Source organism: Chiloscyllium punctatum, chromosome 17, assembly GCF_047496795.1.
Source record: "Chiloscyllium punctatum isolate Juve2018m chromosome 17, sChiPun1.3, whole genome shotgun sequence".
NCBI lineage: Eukaryota > Metazoa > Chordata > Chondrichthyes > Orectolobiformes > Hemiscylliidae > Chiloscyllium > Chiloscyllium punctatum.
In genome coordinates, this window is record NC_092755.1 from 102,759,669 (window position 1) to 102,780,685 (window position 21,017).

The window sequence follows — 21,017 nt, forward strand, 5'->3', positions numbered from 1 at the left end:
TGGAATTTTGGAGAGAAAAGGACAGTTGGAGATGGGAGCTGTATTTACTATAACGGTGGGGTCAAGAATAGCTCTTTTGAGGAGAAAGGTGATTATGGCAGATTTAAAAGAGAAATCAAGGCTGAAGAGGGAAACCACTTCATAGTATCAGCTAATATGGGGAGTAGAAAGGGGAGTAGCAAGTCTGTAAGCCAAGCATATACTTAGTCAATGAATTTCTTGAATGGTGTAAAGCTCCTATAACAATTTTTTAAAATTTGATCAGAGCACTATCCCTAATTACAATTGAGAAGATTGTGAAGCAATGTGTTTTAGGATTGCTGATATCTAATCGCTCTAAAGTCAGTTTCAGCAAAGTTCAATATCAACCCATTTAGGACAAATTCTCAATGCTCAAAGTTTGGTCAGACCAAATGTTCAGGGTGATCAAATTGGCCTCCTTTTGCCAGCTGTTTATATTTCAAACAGGCACTTCTTCTACCATTGTGATATAAATTGAAACATGTTGTAATTCTTAAACATTTCTCCAGGCAGTGAATGTCACTGGAATCAATGCGTAATAATAAAAACTTTATTTAGATGTTCACATCTCCAGCAAGACAGTAACTAACCATAACCCCCTATAGTAAGTGGCATTACGATTTCTGAATTCCTCAATATCAACATTCTGGGAGATACCAATGACCAGAAACTGAATTGGACCAGCCATATACACACCATGGATACACAGCAGGTCAGAGGCCAGAGATTCTGTGGTGAATAACTTACCTACAAGGCACAAGTCAGGATTGTGACAAAATACTCTCCAAGTGCCTTCCTGAAAGTGATGCCAGCAACAAGAAGTAGGACAAGGCAGCCCACTAGACTGGCATATAGTCCATCCGCACCTTAAACATTCATTCCCTCCACCACTGTGGTAGCAAAGTACTACTTACAAGATGCACTGCAGCAATTCACCAAATCTCCTGAGACAGCACCTTGCAAACCTGCATTGTCTGCCAGCTAGAAGGACAAGGCAGCAGACACATGGAAACACCACCTCCTGCAAGTTGCCCTCCAAGACACCCACTATTCTGACTTGGAACTATGCAGTTCCTTCACTGTATTTAGATCAAATTCCTGGAACCCTCATTCTAATGACTCTGCTGGGGTTCCTAGAGCAAATGGGCTGCAGTGGTTCATGAAAGCAGTTCACCACTACTTTCTCAACAGCAATAAGGGATCAGCAACAAATCCCTAATTTTCAGCAATACCACCATTCCATGCATTAACTAAAAAATGAATTCTGATGAGTGTTTATTTGCTCAGTCTGTTCAGTACAACATTCTACTGTATCCATCTAATCGATCTCTTCTATCACGAGTCATGTCTAGTCATCCAAAAACAAGCAATAATAAAATGTTGTTCCTCGTTGACTAACACTAGCATTTGGGTATCTGCTTTCTCCATCCAGGAAGTAATAATACTAAACAACTAGTTAATCCAACAGCTCTTAAACATTAAGGTGTCAAGGCCTGAAGATATTCCTGCCTTTCAAAGTGAATAATCACAGCCAAGCTCTGAAACTTATCCAAACACTCTGGATCCAAAATTATTGCAGCTCTGCATATCTAGGGCATATGATTATAAAGCCAATTGGCATTGCATTGATTCTCAGGGACATTAATTTTTTTGAACAACCTGACCTTCTGTCACTCCATATCACCATTTGTTTTCTACCTATTCACTCAGTCGGCTCTGCAGTAAAATATATATGCAAGTCACACTGAACACCAGGCAGTATCCACGCTTACTGATCAGCTTCTAATTAATATATAGCAGAGCTCTCTCTTACATTAAATAAAATAACTACTCAGCCTAATCAGTACTGCATCACACCTTGAAGACAATTAATATTTCTGGCAAAGTCCACCATATAATCACTCAATACAGATACAGTCACAAATCAATCTCTGGATTGAGATTGTTGTGGATCTCAGAATTTTCTGGTTTTTTTTGTGGAATTAACCCTTTCTTTGGAGGACACTCTGTATTGATTATCAATGTCATTAGGAAACAGGTTTTAAATCACAGTGCGCCACAGGTCCTCATACCCCTCCATGGGCAGAAACATTGAAATTTCAAAGATTGAGTGAGCAAACTTTTAAAAATCCATTAGTCTTCCAGTGGAATAATTCTTGCAGAAAACAAGCATTCACTTGGAAATCAATAACAGGTACAAAGAGAAGGGTCAGATTTTCTGATCCTCTCCCTGAAAGTGGCCAGGGATATTGCAATCAGAATACAGCTAGCGATGTAACAAGAAGTTTTCTGTCTAAGTAATAAATATCCAGTTTCTAGAAATTCCAGGGCGGAATCTTATGGGACTCTGGGCAACTTCGGCAATGATGAAACATGTAGCAGAATTACTCCTTTGAAATTATGCCCTGTGGCCCTAAACTCTCCCACATGGGGAAACTACCTCTGAGCATCTACCCTGACAACCACTCCTAAGAATCCTATACTTATCAACAAATCTCCAATAAGGTCTCCTCTCATTCTTCTCAACTCCAATGAGTTCAAACCCAACATACTGGAACTCTCCTCATAAGAAAGTCCCTCCATACCTCATATCAGCCTAGTGAACATTGCCTGGACTGCCTCCAATACCTAGGTATCTTTCCTTAGATAAGGGGACAAAAATATTCACAGTATTCCAGATCTGACTAGTATCTTGTACAGGGAGAAAGTGAGGACTGCAGATACTGGAGATCAGAGTCAAAAAGTGTGGTGCTGGAAAAGGCAGCATTTGAGGAGCAGGAGAGTCCACGTTTCAAGCATAAGCCCTTCATCAGGAATTCCTGATCTCCTGCTCAACTCACCTGCTCCTTGGATGCTGCCTAACCAGCTGTGCTTTTCCAGCACGACACTTTTTAACTAATATCTCGTACAGTTTTAGCACAACCTCCCTATTTTCACACTTCATTCCCTTTGAAGTAAAATCCATTATTCCATTTGCCTTCCCTATTGCCTGCTGAACTTGGATGCCAGATTTCAATGATTGATGGACACCCGAATCCATCTGTGCTGCAGCTCTCTACATTCTTTCCCCATTTAAATAATATTCAGCTCTTCTTTCCTTCCTGCTAAAAAGTTTTAAACACATATTTCCTCGCACCGTATTCCATCTATCAAGATTTGCCCACTCACTTAACCTGTTTTTATCCCTCTGCAGACTGCTTATGTCAACCACACCACTTGCATTTGCAGCTATTTTTGTAACATCTGCAAGAGAACAAGGTTAAGTAGGAGAATCTGTGGTGTTTCACTTTGAAGCAAAGAACATCTGATAGGGGTATACAAGACTTGAATTGATTGAAATAAGGTAGGCAAAGCAAAGATGTTGCAAATAGTCCATGGTAAAAGGTGTAAGGGGTTTTAGGTTTTGAGCAAGAGTTGCCAGGGAAATAGGAGGAAAAAAAGTTTATTCTGCAGCACATGGGAATGATCTGGAACTTGCCGCCTAAGAGAGTGGTGGAAAAGGAGATGATCACCGATTTCAAAAAGGACCTGGATAAGGACCACCTTTTACTCAAGGGAAACAAATGTACACATTTACCAGGGGAATGTGATTGACTGTATTGCTCTACATAGAGCCATCATACGCTCAGTGGGCCAAATAGCCCCCTTCCCTTGGAGTTACAACTTCATGACAGCAACCATCTGTTCATGGGTGCTCTTCCCCAAAGCACATCCATGGGTCACTGTGTGCTGATGTTTCATTTTGAGCCATGCTTTTTTATAGTTTGTGTCAGTGATAGTTTGCCAATGCCTTTCACTCCTGGGAGCAGAGTAAGGTGGCAGGTCTCAAGTCTATTTCAGCTAGAACGCAATCAAATCCATGCTATTGGCACTATTCAGAGCCACAAGCTATCCACCTAACCAACTCAGCAGTCCTGCCCTTTAGAGCATCAATCACTCGATGAAAATACAAGGTGTTTATCCAATGCATACAATTAATTTGGCTTAACAACTGGTACAATGTCATAGATATTTACAGGACACAAATCTCTATTATGCTGTTAACAAACGTAAAATAAAAATTATGAGCTCCAACATTGAACAAGACTATAAATGAGGAATTGTTGCCATGGTAACATAATTTAGCACTTGTAAGAAAGCCTTGACAACGGTACAGAGTATAAAGATAGGTAAGTCTTGATACAAATGTACAGAACTTTGAGGAGGCCTGAAACTAGAGTAGTTAAGGAGAGATACTTCCATTGGAAGCAGTTCAAAGAAGGTTCACCAGACTAATTCTTACAATGAAGGAGCTGTCCTACAAAGAAAGGTTGAGCAGCTTGGACTTAACCTCATTGGGAGTTTAAAAGGATGAGAGGTGATCACAGTGAAACCTGTGGGGTTCTGAGAGGGCTTGATCGGGTAAAGGCTGAGAGATGTTTTTGGTCATGGGTGAATCTAGAACTCAGGTGTACAGTTTAAGAATAAAGGGTCTCCCATTTAACAGAGAGATGTGGAGCAATTTCTCCACTCAGGAGGTCAGTAGTCTTGGAATTGCCAGTGAGATATTTTTGATCTACAAAGAAATCAAGGGTTATGAGGGCCAGGGAAGAAAGTGGAATTAAACCACAGTCAGTTCAGCCGTGATCTTACTGAATGGCAGAGTAGGTTTGATGAACCAAATGAACTATTTTGGTTCATATTTATTAAAAGATTATGAATTTACTCCTAAACTTTGTTTTTTTGGCAACTCATTAAGGACCCACTGGCAAAGATTCAGAAAGCTGGTGGTTTTGTGGTTGTGTGTTCCAAAGAAATCTCTCATTCCTCTGTTTTGTTGGCACACAGAGGATGATAATAACAAGTTCAACTGAAAGCAGAGCTTATCTTTACTATTCAATAGATCAAATTTCCTGACAGAACAAGTTAATAGTAGGGTTCCAGCCAAAGATAGCAATTCCAAGAAAAGGTTATATATGTACAGATACAACACAACTGAATAAGCACAGCTTAAGACTCACACTTAACAAAAGAAATGGCTGACATCGGTGTCAATATTTGGAATTAATACTTATTAGAACAAATTAACTACTCTCAGTACTGATATTCACTGGATTCTAATGTGCACCCTTTGTATGTGCAGTGTTTAATCTATAAGCATGAAACAATAGGCATGAATCAAACCAAGTCTGACTCTTTGTAGAACAGAGATCCTATTCTGTTGGAAATATATATTTATATTTTGTTTCCACTAACTGGGGGAAAATTACAGAAGAACTTGCTGTATTCAAAAATCCTTTAAATTAAATTGCATTCTGTAAGGAGAAGGTGCTTATAAACTTGTTATTTTGAAAGCCAACTTTTTTACCAAATTAATTCCAAAGCCAGTCAATATCTCCGCATACACTCCAATTCTTCTGCAAACACAAACAACACACCTTTCAAACTTCAGTTTCAGGATCAGTTTGACATGGGACTGACTGGATTGCTACACTAAAGAGAGATGGGCCAAAAGGATTCTATCTGTGTTTTAAACACATGCTAGCCATTAAGAATGCATACCTTGTGACATTTTCAACACAGCTCAGGAATTCCTCATAATGATTTACACAGACCATCAGTCTAGAGTCTGTTGCCATATTAAGCTTTATGTTAGTGGTCATTAATTCCAAGAATGTGGAATGGTGCTCGCCTTCCACCCAATTGTTAAATAAGGACTTCAAAATGTGAACACTGCTGCATTCGACTAACACATTAGTATTTACTGTGGAAAAGGATATGGAAGATATAGACTGTAGGGAAATAGATTGTGACATCTTGCAAAATGTCCAGATTACAGAGGAGGAAGTGCTGGATGTCTTGAAATGGTTAAAGGTGGATAAATCCCCAGGACCTGATCAGGTATCCAAGAACTCTGTGGGAAGCTAGAGAAGTGATTGCTGGGCCTCTTGCTGAGATGTTTGTATCATCAATAGTCACAGGTGAGGTGCCAGAAGACTGGAGGTTAGCAAACGTGATGCCATTGTTTAAGAAGGGTGGTAAAGACAAGCCAGGGAACTATAGACCAGTGAGCCTGACCTCAGTGGTGGGCAAGTTGTTCGAGGGAATCCTGAGGGACAGGATATACATGTATTTGGAAAGGCAAGGACTGATTAGGGATAGTCAACATGGATTTGTGCATGGGAAATCATGTCTCACAAACTTGATTGAGTTTTTTGAAGAAGTAACAAAGAAGATTGATGAGGGCAGAGCAGTAGATGTGATCTATATGGACTTCAGTAAGGCATTCAACAAGGTGGGCGGCACGGTGGCACAGTGGTTAGCACTGCTGCCTCACAGCGCCAGAGATCCGGGTTCAATTCCCGCCTCAGGCGACTCTCTGTGTGGAGTTTGCACGTTCTCCCTGTGTCTGCGTGGGTTTCCTCCGGGTGCTCCGGTTTCCTCCCACACTCCAAAGATGTGCAGGTCAGGTGAATTGGCCATGCTAAATTGCCTGTAGTGTTAGGTAAGGTGTAGATGTAGGGGTATGGGTGGGTTGCGCTTCGGCGGGTGCGGTGTGCACTTGTTGGGCCGAAGGGCCTGTTTCCACACTGTAAGTAATCTAATCTAATCTAATCTAAGTCTCCCCATGGGAGACTGATTAGCAAAGTTAGATCTCATGGAATACAGGGAGAACTACCCATTTGGATACAGAACTGGCTCAATGGTAGAACATAGAGGGTGGTGGTGGAGGGTTGTTTTTCAGACTGGAGGCCTGTGACCAGTGGAGTGCCACAAGAATCGGTGCTGGGCCCTCTACTTTTTGTCATTTACATAAATGATTTGGATGCGACCATATGAGGTACAGTTAGTAAGTTTGCAGATGACACCAAAATTGGAGGTGTAGTGGACAACGAAGAGGGTTACCTCAGATTACAACAGGATCTGGACCAGATGGACCAATGGGCTGAGAAGTGGCAGATGGAGTTTAATTCAGATAAATGCGAGGTGCTGCATTTTGGGAAAGCAAATCTTAGCAGGATTTATACACTTAATGGTAAGGTCCTAGGGAGTATTGCTCAACAAAGAGACCTTGGAGTGCAGGTTCATAGCTCCTTGAAAGTGGAGTTGCAGGTAGATAGGATAGTGAAGAAGGCGTTTGGTATGCTTTCCTTTATTGGTCAGAGTATTGAGTATAGAAGTTGGGAGGTCATGTTGCGGCTGTACAGAACATTGATTAGGCCACTGTTGGAATATTGCATGCAATTCTGGTCTCCTTCCTATCGGAAAGATGTTGTGAAATTTGAAAGGATTCAGAAAAGATTTACAAGGATGTTACCAGGGTTAGAGGATCTGAGCTACAGGGAGAGGTTGAACAGGCTGGGGCTATTTTCCCTGGAGCGTCGGAGGCTGTGGGATGACCTTATAGAGGTTTACAAAATTATGAGGGGCATGGATAGGATAAATAGACAAAGTCTTTTCCCTGGGGTCGGGGAGTCCATAGGTTTAGGGTGAGAGGGGAAAGATATAAAAGAGACTTAAGGGGCAACTTTTTCACACAGAGGGTGGTACGTGTCTGGAATGAGCTGCCAGAGGATGTGGTGGAGGCTGGTACAATTGCAACATTTAAGAGTCATTTGGATGGGTATATGAATAGGAAGGGTTTGGAGGGAAATGGGCTGGGCACTGGCAGGTGGGACTAGATTGGGTTGGAATATCTGGTCAGCATGGACGGATTGGACCGAAGAGTCTGTTTCCATGCTATATATCTCTATGACTCTATGACTATAACTAAATTAACAGATTGGATGGAAGTATCCACACTTTAGCAGAAATAGATCACATTGCAGACCCTTCATCTTAGTAAATGGCTTCAGGGTCACTGAAAAGGCCAACGCTAGAAAACATGAGTTCTTTCATTATTTCTTTACACTTTCCAGACTGGAGTCAAAAATGTTATCCCATCACTTTGACCTTGTTAACCATCAACCTAAGCATCACCATCTACTGGATGACCTACAACTGAACATCAGCATCCAGTGTCAACTGGATGGGAAGCTCTTTAACATTGGCTGTTTCTGGAGAAAAAAAAGCCCCACCACCAGGGACTCCACAACCTGCAGTTTGCAAACCACTTCATAAAGGCTCACTTCACACAGGGCATACAAATGACTCCCCTCCCTTTCAACACCTTGTATACAAAGCTTAAACACCATGCAGATGAAGGCCTTGACCAATCTTCCCTGAGCCAGCTGAGCATCACTTGCTCCATCTACATGGATGGGTGGCTCTGCAGTATGAGCAACACTTCCCAGTTCTCAGCAGCCACCTCTCCCAGTGATGGAGACGTTCAGTCCTGAGTCAACTGTGTCAGTGCTGCCTTCTTCAAGCTGTGAAATTGTGTCTTTAACAACAGTAGTAACAGTGACCTCTCAAAGTCAACAAATTTCCTGGTCCATCAGGCTGTTGTGTTGACCACCTCCTCTACTACAGTGAAACCTGGACTATCTGCCAATGCCACTATAAGATCCTTGAGAGCTTCCACAATATGTCAAATGCTGAGGATCAAACGTGAAGACTACTGGACCAACATGAGGGTCCTCCATGAAACTGTGTCTTCCAGTGTGGAACTACTGCTCCTGAAGACCCAATTCTGATGGACAGGCCATTGCATCCAGAGGCCTGAATGCTGCTCCCTTGGCATAAGACTGGACAACAGCAGCAATCAATGTTGCTTCCAGGTTATAGAGGTTGCAGTGCATCAGCCTTTTTGATGGTGGGCTCCCTATCGAATCTTTAGCCGGGTTGGGGAACACAGTGCCCTACAAAATACAGTGACATGTTGATGATGCTCAAAAATATTATTTGTCTATTCCCAGCTGATTATAACAGCAGGTGAAATTGAGAATTGGTCAGGAAATAGATTTGTTCCTTCTAGTTAAATGTTTTCTGCCTAATGTTAGGGGAGCACTTTTAAGGTACCTCCAGCCTTCTGAGAGCTGGTCTATGATGAGGAAAATTTTGCCAGACCCCTCACTCTGCTCCCTAACAGTCTCTTCATCAGGGCAATGTGTCCATCGCAAAAGCAGTCACAGATGAGACCAGGTCAGGTCAGAACAAGGTTGATGTTTTCAGCAATGGCTTGCAGCTGCCTGCAGGTCCATCTCTGCAGGCCTGGGAAAATTCAGGTCTCAGGCTCTAAATTGGGTCTCCCCGCCACCATCCCATAATGCCCCAACTCTATTACAGTGCACCTGAGTGAGAATCAGCCTTTTGTTTCATAGTGCCCTTTCAGCAGATACTGCCACGATTTTAGTGCACACTAAATTTGAGTAAACGTGAGGGAGTGCATTCCTGCTAAAATCTTTATTGACCTCGAATTCAAACCCAAAATAACACATCAACAGCAATTTTCAGGCTTTTCCAGAAACTCAATAACAGTTGTATCTTTTCTTGTACTCTTATAACAATATTTCTTTTAATAAAAATGTCCTTTTAATTAGTCTAAGTGCCAGCATTAAAGAAACACTTACCCAATGGTGTCTTCATCCATTACAAAAAATGAGAGGTTGTGGAAGCCCATGGGTAGATGGAGAGTATATTCTTCACCCCAGAATGGATTTAGGTTCCTCCAAATTGTAGCAGTTCTAAATATTAAAGCAAGAATCATCATCAAAACATTGCAATCAATGGAACACAATCTCTATCAATGCATCTTAGGCTTTTGTATCAGCTAATTAAACAAGTCAGGAAACTGCGTTTAAATCCAGACCCTGAATAGAGACCACATAATAACACTGAGAGAAGGCTCCATCTTTTTAACATTAAACCAAAACCATCTCTGACTATCTGCAGGGCATTTGAAAGCCTTTGAAAACCATGAAGCAATTCTCCTAGGATTGTGTGCTAAAATTCCTCCCCAACCAATGCCACAAAAACTTAACTAGACTTTTACTTCATTGCTGTTTGGGGAATTATCAATGTTGCTTTAGTCTTCATAATCAGTTACTGCACTTCATTCTATTTGATGCGTTTTTTTTAGACATTTCAGAGAAAGGGGTTCTAGCATTATTGAAATTTTGCTGTAGCAGGACATCTGCCAGCATTTGGGGAAATGATGATGTCAAGGTAAATTCACTCAATCAATAATCAAGAAACCAAGGCTCATAGATTCATGGTCATAGAGTCACACAGTGTGGAAACAGACACTTCTGTCAAACCAGTCCATGCCAAATATAATCACAAACTAAACTAGCCCCACCTGCCTGATCCTGGCACATAAACCTTCTAAACCTTTTCTATTCATGTACTTATCCAAATGTCCTTTAAACATTGTAATTGTATCCATATCCACCACTTAGAGTCATAGAGATGTACAGCATGAAAACAGACCCTTCGGTCCAACCCGTCCATGCCGACCAGATATCTCAACCCAATCTAGTCCCACCTGCCAACACCTGTCCCATATCCCTCTAAACCCTTCCTATTCATATACCCATCCAAATGTCTCTTAAATGTTGCAATTGTACCATCCTCTGGCAGCTCATTCCACACATGTACCACCCTCTGCATAAAAAGGTTTCTTCTTAGGTCTCTTCTATATTAGATTAGATTACTTACAGTGTGGAAACAGGCCCTTCGGCCCAACAAGTCCACACCGCCCCGCCGAAGCGTAACCCACCCATACCCCTACATCTACATTTACCCCTTACCTAACACTATGGGCAATTTAGCATGGCCAATTCACCTGGCCTGCACATCTTTGGACTGTGGGAGGAAACCAGAGCACCCGGAGGAAACCCACGCAGACACGGGGAGAACGTGCAAACTCCACACAGTCAGTCGCCTGAGGCGGGAATTGAACCCGGGTCTCAGGCGCTGTGAGGCAGCAGTGCTAACCACTGTGCCACCGTGCCGCCCTCTCACCCTAATCCTATGCCCTCTAGTTCTGGACTCCCTAATCCCAGGGAAAAGACTTTGTCTATTTATCCTATCCATGCCCCTCATAATTTTGTAAGTCTCTATAAGGTCATCCCTCAGCCTCTGACGCTCCAGGGAAAACAACCCCAACCTGTTCAGCCTCTCCCTGTAGCTCAGATCCTCCAACCCTGGCTACATCCTTGTAAATCTTTTCTGAACTCTTTCAAGTTTCACAACATCTTTCCGATAGGAAGGAGACCAGAATGGCACACAATATTCCAACTGTGGCCTAACCAATGTCCTGTACAGCCACAACATGACCTCCCAACTCCTGTACTCAATACTCTGACCAATAAAGGAAAGCATACCAAATGCCTTCTTCACTATCCTATCTACCTGCGACTCCACTTTCAAGGAGCTTTGAACCTGCACTCCAAGGTCTCTTTGTTCAGCAAAACTCCCTAGGACCTTACCATTAAGTGTATAAGTCCTGCTAAGATTTGCTTTCCCAAAATGCAGCACCTCGCATTTATCTGAATTAAACTCCATCTGCCACTTCTCAGCCCATTGGTCCACAAGGGCGGCATGGTGGCACAGTGGTTAGCACAGCTACCTCACAGCACCAGAGACCCGGGTTCAATTCCCGCCTGAGGCGACTGACTGTGTGGAGTTTGCACGTTCTCCCCATGTCTGTGTGGGTTTCTTCCGGGTGCTCTGGTTTCCTTCCACAGTCCAAAAATGTGCAGGTCAGGTAAATTGGCCATGCTAAATTGCCTGTAGTGTTAGGTAAGGAGTAAATGTATGGATGGGTTACGCTTCGGCGGGGCAGTGTGGACTTGTTGGGCCGAAGGGCCTGTTTCCACATTGTAAGTAATCTAATCTAAAAAAACCTCCAATTTTGGTTTCATCTGCAAACTTACTAACTGTATCTCTTATGTCCGCATCCAAATCATTTATGTAAATGACAAAAAGTAGAGGGCCCAGCACTGATCCTTGTGGCACTCCACTGGTCACAGGCCTCCAGTCAGAAAAACAACCCTCCACCACCACCCTCTGTCTTCTACCATTGAGCCAGTTTTGTATCCAAATGGCTAGTTCTCCCTGTATTCTATGAGATCTAACCTTGCTAATGAGTCTCCCATGGGGAACCTTGTCGAACGCTTTACTGAAGTCCATATGGATCACATCTACTGCTCTGCCCTCAATCTTCTTTGTTACTTCTTCAAAAAACTCAATCAAGTTTGTGAGACATGATTTCCCACGCACAAAGCCATGTTGACTATCCTGAATCAGTCCTTGCCTTTCCAAATACATATACATCCTGTCCCTCAGGATTCCCTAGAACAACTTGCCCACCACCGAGGTCAGGCTCAGTGGTCTATAGTTCCCTGGCTTGTCTTTACAGCCCTTCTTAAACAGTGACACCACGTTTGCCAACCTCCAGTCTTCCTGCACCTCACCTGTGACTATTGATGATACAAATGCTCTGCCCCAGAGGGCGGTGGAGGCCCAGTCTCTGGATTCATTTAAGAAAGAGTTGGATAGAGCTCTCAAAGATAGTGGAATCAAGGGTTATGGAGATAAGGCAGGAAGAGGATACTGATTAGGAATGATCAGCCATGATCATATTGAATGGCGGTGCAGGCTCGAAGGGCTGAATGGCCTCCTCCTGCACCTATTGTCTATTGTCTAAATATCTCAGCAAGAGGCCCAGCAATCACTTCTCTATCTTCCCACAGAGTTCTTGGGTACCTGATCAGGTCCTAGGGATTCATCCACTTTTAACCATTTCAAGACATCCAGCACTTCCTCCTCTGTAATCTGGACATTTTGCAAGATTTCACCATCTATTTCCCTACAGTCTATATCTTCCATATCCATCTCCACAGTAAATACTGATGCAAAATATTCATTTAGTATCTCCCCCATTTTCTGTGGCTCCACACAAAGGCCGCCTTGCTGATCTTTGAAGGGCCCTATTCTCTTCCTAGTTATCCTTTTGTCCTTAACATATTTGTAAAAACCCTTTGGATTCTCCTTAATTTTATTTGCCAAAGCTATCTCATGTCCCCTATTTGCCCTCCTGATTTCCCTCTTAAGTATACTCCTACAGCCTTTATACTCTTCTAAGGATTCACTCGATCTATCCTGTCTATACCTGACATATGCTTCCTTCTTTCTCTGAATAAACCCTCAATTTCTTTAGTCATCCAGCATTCCCTATACCTACCAGCCTTCCTTTTCACCCTGACAGGAATATATTTTCTCTGGATTCTTGTTATCTCATTTCCGAAGGCTTCCCATTTTCCAGCCGTCCCTTTACCTGTGAACATTTGCCTCCAATCAGCTTTCAAAAGTTCTTGCCTAATACTGTCAAAATTGGCCTTTCTCCAATTTAGAACTTTAATTTTTTAGATCTGGTCTTTACTCTCCACTCCTCAGGAAGTTCATTCCACACGTGAACCACCCTCTGTGTCAATAATATGACCCTCGTATCTCTTTAAAATCTATCTCCTCTCACCTTAAAAATGTGCCCCTTGTCTTGAAATCCCCTGTCCTAGGGAAAAGACAACTACCATTAACTCTATCTGTACTCCTTATTATTTTAAAAACTGCCAAAAGGTTGCTCTAGGAAAATGGGTTCAAATACCATTCTTGATGAAGGGTTTTTGCCTGAAACATCAATTTTCCTGCTCCTCGGATGCTGCCTGACCTGCCGTGCTTTTCCAGCACCACTCTGATCTAAACTTCAAATACCAACGTAGCCAACTGATGGAGTTTCAACTCAATTAAAGAAAACTAAACTCAGTAATAGTTATTAACACATCATCAGTTGTTGTAAATATCCTTTTGGGAAGGAAATCTGCTGTATCTGCCTGGCCTAGCCTACATGTGCCTCCAGACCCACTGTTTCTGATTCACTGGAAGCCCAGTAAGGAGTGGAAATTCAATCTACACTGCTTTCAGACTGACAGGAGTGTGTGTTGTGGCTTTGTTTGAAGTTGGCCATTTTGGGACCGATTGTTCTTCTGGGAAGAGAGTACCCACCCTTCCCCTCATGCAAAATTCAGCCCTATATCTCCCTCACTAATTACATTAAAGAATGAAAAAATTCACAGAGCAAGGATTGAGAAGGTAAGCTCAAGCGGAGGATCTCAATGTCAAATCAAGCATGCAGCAAAAAATAAAAAGAAATAAAGATTGGCGAGCTGAAGTACAAAAGATATCAACATCCTAGAGTCATGGAAGTCTTCTGGTGGTAACAATGAGGCCATAAATTATGAATGAGAGAGGGCTTTTATACTAACCTATAAGCATATATCATTTTTAGCAGTTTTTGTCCTCACTATGTTACCCAGTAAACCATACAATATATTAGTGATGTGTGTGTAGAAGTGTTTCACATTACAGACCAATGGAGGTGAAACAGAATGGAGTTTGTGCACACATCCTAGGAGCAACAATGAACTTTGATTCAATGTCATCAGACAACACATGATCATGTCTGAAAGCTCTTCAAATAGACAATTCATTCCAATTAGACCAATAAATGGCTCTTTTACACCAGTTACACAAGGAGCATGGATATGGACTAGAAAGTTAAGTCACTAATCAAGAAGTAATCTTAAATCCTGCCTAAACCTATATGAACACAACCTTCTCATACATATTGTGCGTATGTTTGTATTTGAATGTGCAAGATAATATTAGTTGTCCTCTGACTCACCTGGATCTGAAAATAAACTGTACCGTGAATGCCTTGTTGTTTTACATGAGCAAGAGTTACTCTGATTAACAAAATCTCTGAAAATGTCAATTAGTAAGATACAAGGCTTAAATGTGAAAAGATGACCTCAATGAAACAAATAAGATGTTGAAATTAGATGTACAATTATAGCAAAATTCAAAGGATGGAAAATCTAATGCAATAGGATTAATAGTTTCAACGGAGGTGGGGGAAGGCACCAAAATCATTATGAGGAAAAACAAATAAAATCATAATATCTGATTATCAGTTCAAAAGCATTTGGACAGACTGAATATTTTGAACACAGAATCACACAAAACATGAAGGTGAGTAAGGCTATGCCAAAATCTATTGAAGGAAGAAACCAAAAATGTGGGAAAGACACAGACAGTGTCACCATGGAGATGGTGAGATGAAGCAACACAGAAACTGGCTTATCTCACAGGGTTTTAAGACTGTCTGCAAACATATATTAGCAGCACAATTGAAGAAGGGATTAAATGAATGATGGTGACAGAGAAAAAAACAAGAACTGCCCCAGATTAACTCGGCAATAAAGCAAGAAATTCAGTCTGCTACAGACTGTCTACTGAGGACATGAGATGAGTTTTCAAAATGGAAGATTATGCAACAAGCAGATTATATTACAGCAACTCCTTAACTGAGAGTTGATTTGAATACCAAATATTGGCTTCACTGAGTTAAGTGTACTCTTTTAAAGATGCTGCATTATCAAGATACAAGAATACATTATAGGACATCTGGTTAACTATCTCATTCCCATCAAAATCTTTCCCATACTAATCCCAAGGTGTGGAAAAGTCAGTCTATTCTCCAAATGAACAGCAGGAAAACTGAAGCTGTCACACTCATTTACTAATTTCCCTACAGCAAACATTTACTGATTTCCCCAACTCAAACATTCTGGCCCTTCATTCAGGACGAATCAGGCGATATACAGCTTTGTTGCACTGTTTGATCCTAAACGGAATATAAATCCCAATCCTAATCATCACAGGTACCATCTCCTTCAATCTCAGCAATATTGCCCACTCTGCCCTTGGCTCACTCTTCCCACTGCTGAAACCCTTGTCTGTGTTTTCCTCATTAGAATACTCAGATTCTCCACTGTTCTCCTCACAAGCCACATCACCTCTATCCTACACAATATCAAGACCCCTTTTCTTGCATTCTGCCCTGCCTTAAGCTTGATCAGATTCTTGCCTCTGCTAATTTCCATTGGTTTTGCCCCCCACCCTCCACCATCACCAACACACAAAATGAGAACACCCTGGGCAGAATCTTATAGAGGTCTGAGTGCCCTAGAGTATGGTGATATTTGTGGCAGTGTTCGACCAGAAGCCTGGCAAGGACCATCTCAACATCGGTTGCATCTCCAGCCAGCATTCATGTTCAAAGTTTGTGAGAAGATTTGTAGCTCAGGTGCTCGTTGTTGTGGTTCTGTTCGCCGAACTGGAATTTTGTGTTGCAGATGTTTCGTCCCCTGTCTAGGTGACATCCTCAGTGCTTGGAAGCCTCCTGTGAAGCGCTTCTGTGCTGTTTCCTCCGGCATTTATAGTGGTTTGTATCTGCCGCTTCCGGTTGTCAGTTCGAGCTGTCCGCTGCAGTGGCCAGTATATTGGGTCCAGGGTCGATGTGCTTGTTGATTGAATCTGTTGATTCAAATGGAATGAGGACATGCCACAACCCAAAGGACTAGCCACTTTACCATACATCAAAAACATTTCTGAACTGACAACCAGACTACTACGACCACTAGGACTCATAACAGCACACAAACCAACAGCCACTCTCAGACAACTCACCAGATGAAGGACCTGATACCCAACATGAGCAAAACCAACGTAGTGTACAAAATCCCATGCAAGGACTGTACGGAACACTACATAGGACAAACAGGAAGACAGCTAATGATCCGTACACATGAACACCACCTAGCCACGAAACGACACGACCAGCTATCCTTAGTAGCCACACACACAGATGACATGCAACATGAGTTTGACTGGGACAACACTACTACTATAGGACAAGCCAAACAGAGAACAGCCAGGGAATTCCAGAGGCATGGCACTCATCCACAGATTCAATCAACAAGCACATCGACTTGGACCCAATATACCGGCCACTGCAGCGGACAGCTAGAACTGACAATCGGAAGCGGCAGAGACAAACTATTACAAATGCCGGAGGAAAAATCACAGAAGTACTTCACAGGAGGCTCCCAAGTACTGAGGATGTCTCCTAGACAGGGGACGAAACGTCTGCAACACAAATTCCCAGCTCGGCGAACAGAACCACAACAGCATTCATGTTTTCAGAAGCAGCATGTTGAGTTACCAATTAAGGGGGATTATTGCTTGTTAAACACTTTGTTGACGGCACAACTCACCTCATTAATATTTAGCTTCCATTCTTAACAAAACCGCCAAACATGCTACATGCCGAGGAAATGCAACATGGAAACCAGAAGTTTCAATCGAACTGGTATGATCTACAGGCACCAGCTGCACACGTCCCTCATCCACGGACATTGGCATCTGCCAACCCATCAAGCACCACGGCAACTCTCTGATTCATTCACAGACCACTAAGGAAGCACAGACTTGCACTGCAGCACACATTAGCTCCTGGGCATGGGGGCAGGCACTCAGCTCAAGGATTGCTTTCATAGCATTCACTCACATAGCACGGATCTCATGCTTGCAGCATCCATGCCTTACATTGCATTGTTTTGCTTGTGAGTATGTTGGCCCATCAGCCAGGGTTATATGTTATATGCCACACTGTGATGCTCTTTAGAGTAGACACACACAGACAGGCTGTTTGTTAGCAGAGAACTGTTTGGGAGGAGTGAGGGATTTCTTGATTGATGGCACACTGTGACCTCATCTGACATGTACAGTATGTGTCAGCTGCCTGTGCAGTCAACCAACTGGACTTGTCAGAAACTGCTGGGGCTCGTTCTTAATCCAATCAAGGGAGGAACTTGCTGTCAGTCAGGGGGTCCCGGTACCATCAGTCAGAGGCTTTAAATGATCATTTATCTGTTTCGGCATTCATGTCCAAAGATCTGAGGAGCAGGGGTGGGGGTGTTCACTGGTCAGTCCTGTAGTGCCAGCAGCAGTGGTCAAGGGAATGCCATATCATCAGTCAGGTAGCTGTTACAGTGAGATCACAGCAGTTCAGGCAGCATCCAAGGAGCTTCGAAATCGACGTTTCGGGCAAAAGCCCTTCATCAGGAATAAAGGCAGTGAGCCTGAAGCATGGAGAGATAAGCTAGAGGAGGGTGGGAGTGGGGAGAAAGTAGCATAGAGTACAATGGGTGAGTGGGGGAGGGGATGAAGGTGATAGGCCAGGGAGGAGAGGGTGGAGTGGATAGGTGGTAAAGGACAAGTCCGGTCTGTTTGAAGATGGTGGAAATGTCGGCGGATGATTTGGTTTATGCGATTGTTTGGATGATTTGGTTTTCGCATAAACCAAATCATCCGCCGACATTTCCGCCACCTCCAAACAGACCCCACCACCAGGAATATATTTCCCTCCCCACCCCTTTCCACCTTCCACAAAGGCCGTTCCCTCCGTGACTACCTGGTCAGGTCCTGCTCCGCTACAACCCACCCTCCCATCCTGGCACTTTCCCCTGCTACCGCAGGAACTGTAAAACCTGCGCCCACACCTCCTCCCTCACCTCTATCCAAGGCCCTAAAGGAGCCTTCCACATCCATCAAAGTTTTACTTGCACATCCACTAATATCATTTATTGTATCCGTCGCTCCCGATGCGGTCTCTTCTACATTGGGGAGACTGGGCGCCTCCTAGCAGAGCGCTTTAGGGAACATCTCCGGGACACCCGCACCAATCAACCACACCGCCCCGTGGCCCAACATTTCAACTTCCCCTCCCACTCTGCCGAGGATATGGAGGTCCTGGGCCTCCTTCACCACCGCTCCCTCACCACCAGACGCCTGGAGGAAGAACGCCTCATCTTCCGCCTCGGAACACTTCAACCCCAGGGCATCAATGTGGACTTCAACAGTTTCCTCATTTCCCCTTCCCCCACCTCACCCTAGTTCCAAACTTCCAGTTCAGCACTGTCCCCATGACTTGTCCGGACTTGTCCTACCTGCCTATCTCCTTTTCCACCTATCCACTCCACCCTCTCCTCCTTGACCTATCACCTTCATCTTCTCCCCCACTCACCCATTGTACTCTATGCTACTTTCTCCCCACCCCCACCCTCCTCTAGCTTATCTCTCCATGCTTCAGGCTCACTGCCTTTATTCCTGATGAAGGGCTTTTGCCCGAAACGTCGATTTCAAAGCTCCTTGGATGCTGCCTGAACTGCTGTGCTCTTCCAGCACCACTAATCCAGAATCTGGTTTCCAGCATCTGCAGTCATTGTTTTTACCTAGCTGCTACACTGGCCAGAGGCCTTCTCAGTCATGTCTATACCAGATGGACTACACTCCCGAGTTCTAAGGGAGATAGCTGAAGAGACAGCGGAGGTGTTAGTGGTGAATCAGTAGAATCAGGGAGGGTCCCTATTTAATACCCCTATTTAAGAAGGTGGTAAAGCAAAAGATGGAAGATTACAGACCAATTAGCCTAACCTCAGTCATGGGTAAGATCCTGGCATCCACTGTGAAAGATGAGATTTCTGAATACTTGGAAGTGTATGGTAAAACAGGGCAAAGTCAGCATGGTTTCATCAAGGGGAGGTCATGCCTGACAAATCTGCTAGAATTCTTTGAGGAAGTAATAATCAGGTTAGACCAAGGAGTGCCAATGGATGTTACCTATTTGGATTTCAAGAAGGCCTTTGACAAGGTGCCACACAAGAGCCAACTGAATAAGATAAGGGCCCATGGTATCAGAGGCAAGATGCTAGCATGGGTAGAGGCTTTACTGTCTGGCAGAAAGCAGAGAGTGGAGATAAAAGGGTCTTTCTTAGGATGGCAGCCAGTGACAAGTGGTGTTGTCACAAGGCTCAGTGTTGGGACCACAACTTTTCACTTTATACATTAACGATCTAGATGAAGGAACTGAGGGCATCCTGGCTAAGTTTGCAGATGATACAAAGATAGTGGTAGAACAGGTGGCATTGAGGAGGCTGGGAGGCCACAGAAGGATTTGGACAGGTTAGGAGAATGAGCAAAGAAGTGGCAGATGGAGTATGACATGGGAAAGTGTGAGGCCATGAACATTGGTAGGAAGAATAGAGGTATGGACTATTTTCTAAATGGGGAGAAAATTCCGAAGTCTGAAGTGCAAAGAGAATTGGGAGTTCTAGTCCAGAATTTTCTCAAAGTAAACTTGCAGGTTGAGTCAGTAGCTCGGAAGGCAAATGCAATGATGGCATTTATTTTGAGAGGACTTGAATATTATAGCAGGAATGTACTTCTGAGGCTCTGATCTGACCACATTTGGAGTATTGTGCACCATTGTGGGCCCCATATCTCAGGAAGGATGTACTGGCCCTGGAGTGTGTTCAGAGGAAGTTCACGAGAATGGTCCCAGGTATGAAAAGCCTAACATAAGAGGGACATTTGAGGACACTGGGTTTATACTCGATGCAGTTTAGAAGGTTTGGGGTGGGATCTAATTGAAACATACAGAATACTGAATGGTCTGGACAAAGTGAATGTTGGGAAGATTTTTTCATTGGTAAAAGAGACTAGGACCCAAGGGCATAGCCTTAGAGTAAAGGGAAGACCTTTTAGAACAGAGATAAGGAGAAACTTCTTCAGCCAGAGAGTGGGGAATCAATGGAATTCACTGCCACAGAAAGCTGTAGAGGCCAGGTCATTGCATTCCAGGGAACAATGGGAGACCTTTGTGGGATCTCTCAGTCAAACGCCATATCAGTATCAGAACAGTGACAGATGCCATCTGTGCAAGGTCACGCCCCCATGATAAGGTCAGTGTTGCAGCTCTGGCACTATGATTCAGGAACATGGCTGGCTTCCCCATATGCACAATGCTATCGACTGTACCCGCATGGCACTGAGAGAACTGGATCACAACCCTGCAGAATTCTTCAACAGGAAAGGGATTCTATTCCATTAATGTTCAGGTGGTCACTGTTACACTTCCTGAAGGTGTGTGCCTGCTAACCCTGGCAGCTGCTTCAATTCCTACATCCTGGAGCACTCTCGCATACCTGGTGGATTTGAGGGTCCAGGTGCCCTTCAAGGAAACAAAAGGTCACCCAATGCGACCATGGCTCGTGACACCATGGCACAACCCCCTAACTGATGCACAGCACAGATGCAATGCTGCCCATGCTTTGACCAGGGCTACGGTGGAGCAGATAATGGGGATGCTAAAGATCTGTTTTTGCCACTTG

The 21,017-nt window shown here is 43.5% G+C and overlaps 1 protein-coding gene across 3 annotated transcripts in view; it reads right to left on the reverse strand.

Moving 5' to 3' along the window:
- Window positions 1-21,017, reverse strand: part of LOC140488190 (rasGAP-activating-like protein 1) — a 271,904-nt gene that overhangs the window by 230,184 nt on the left and 20,703 nt on the right. For all 3 annotated transcript variants that reach the window (XM_072588080.1, XM_072588079.1, XM_072588078.1), the window contains exon 3: window positions 9,513-9,626. In XM_072588080.1, coding sequence (XP_072444181.1) covers window positions 9,513-9,626 — 114 coding nt within the window. The remainder of the gene's footprint in view (window positions 1-9,512; window positions 9,627-21,017) is intronic.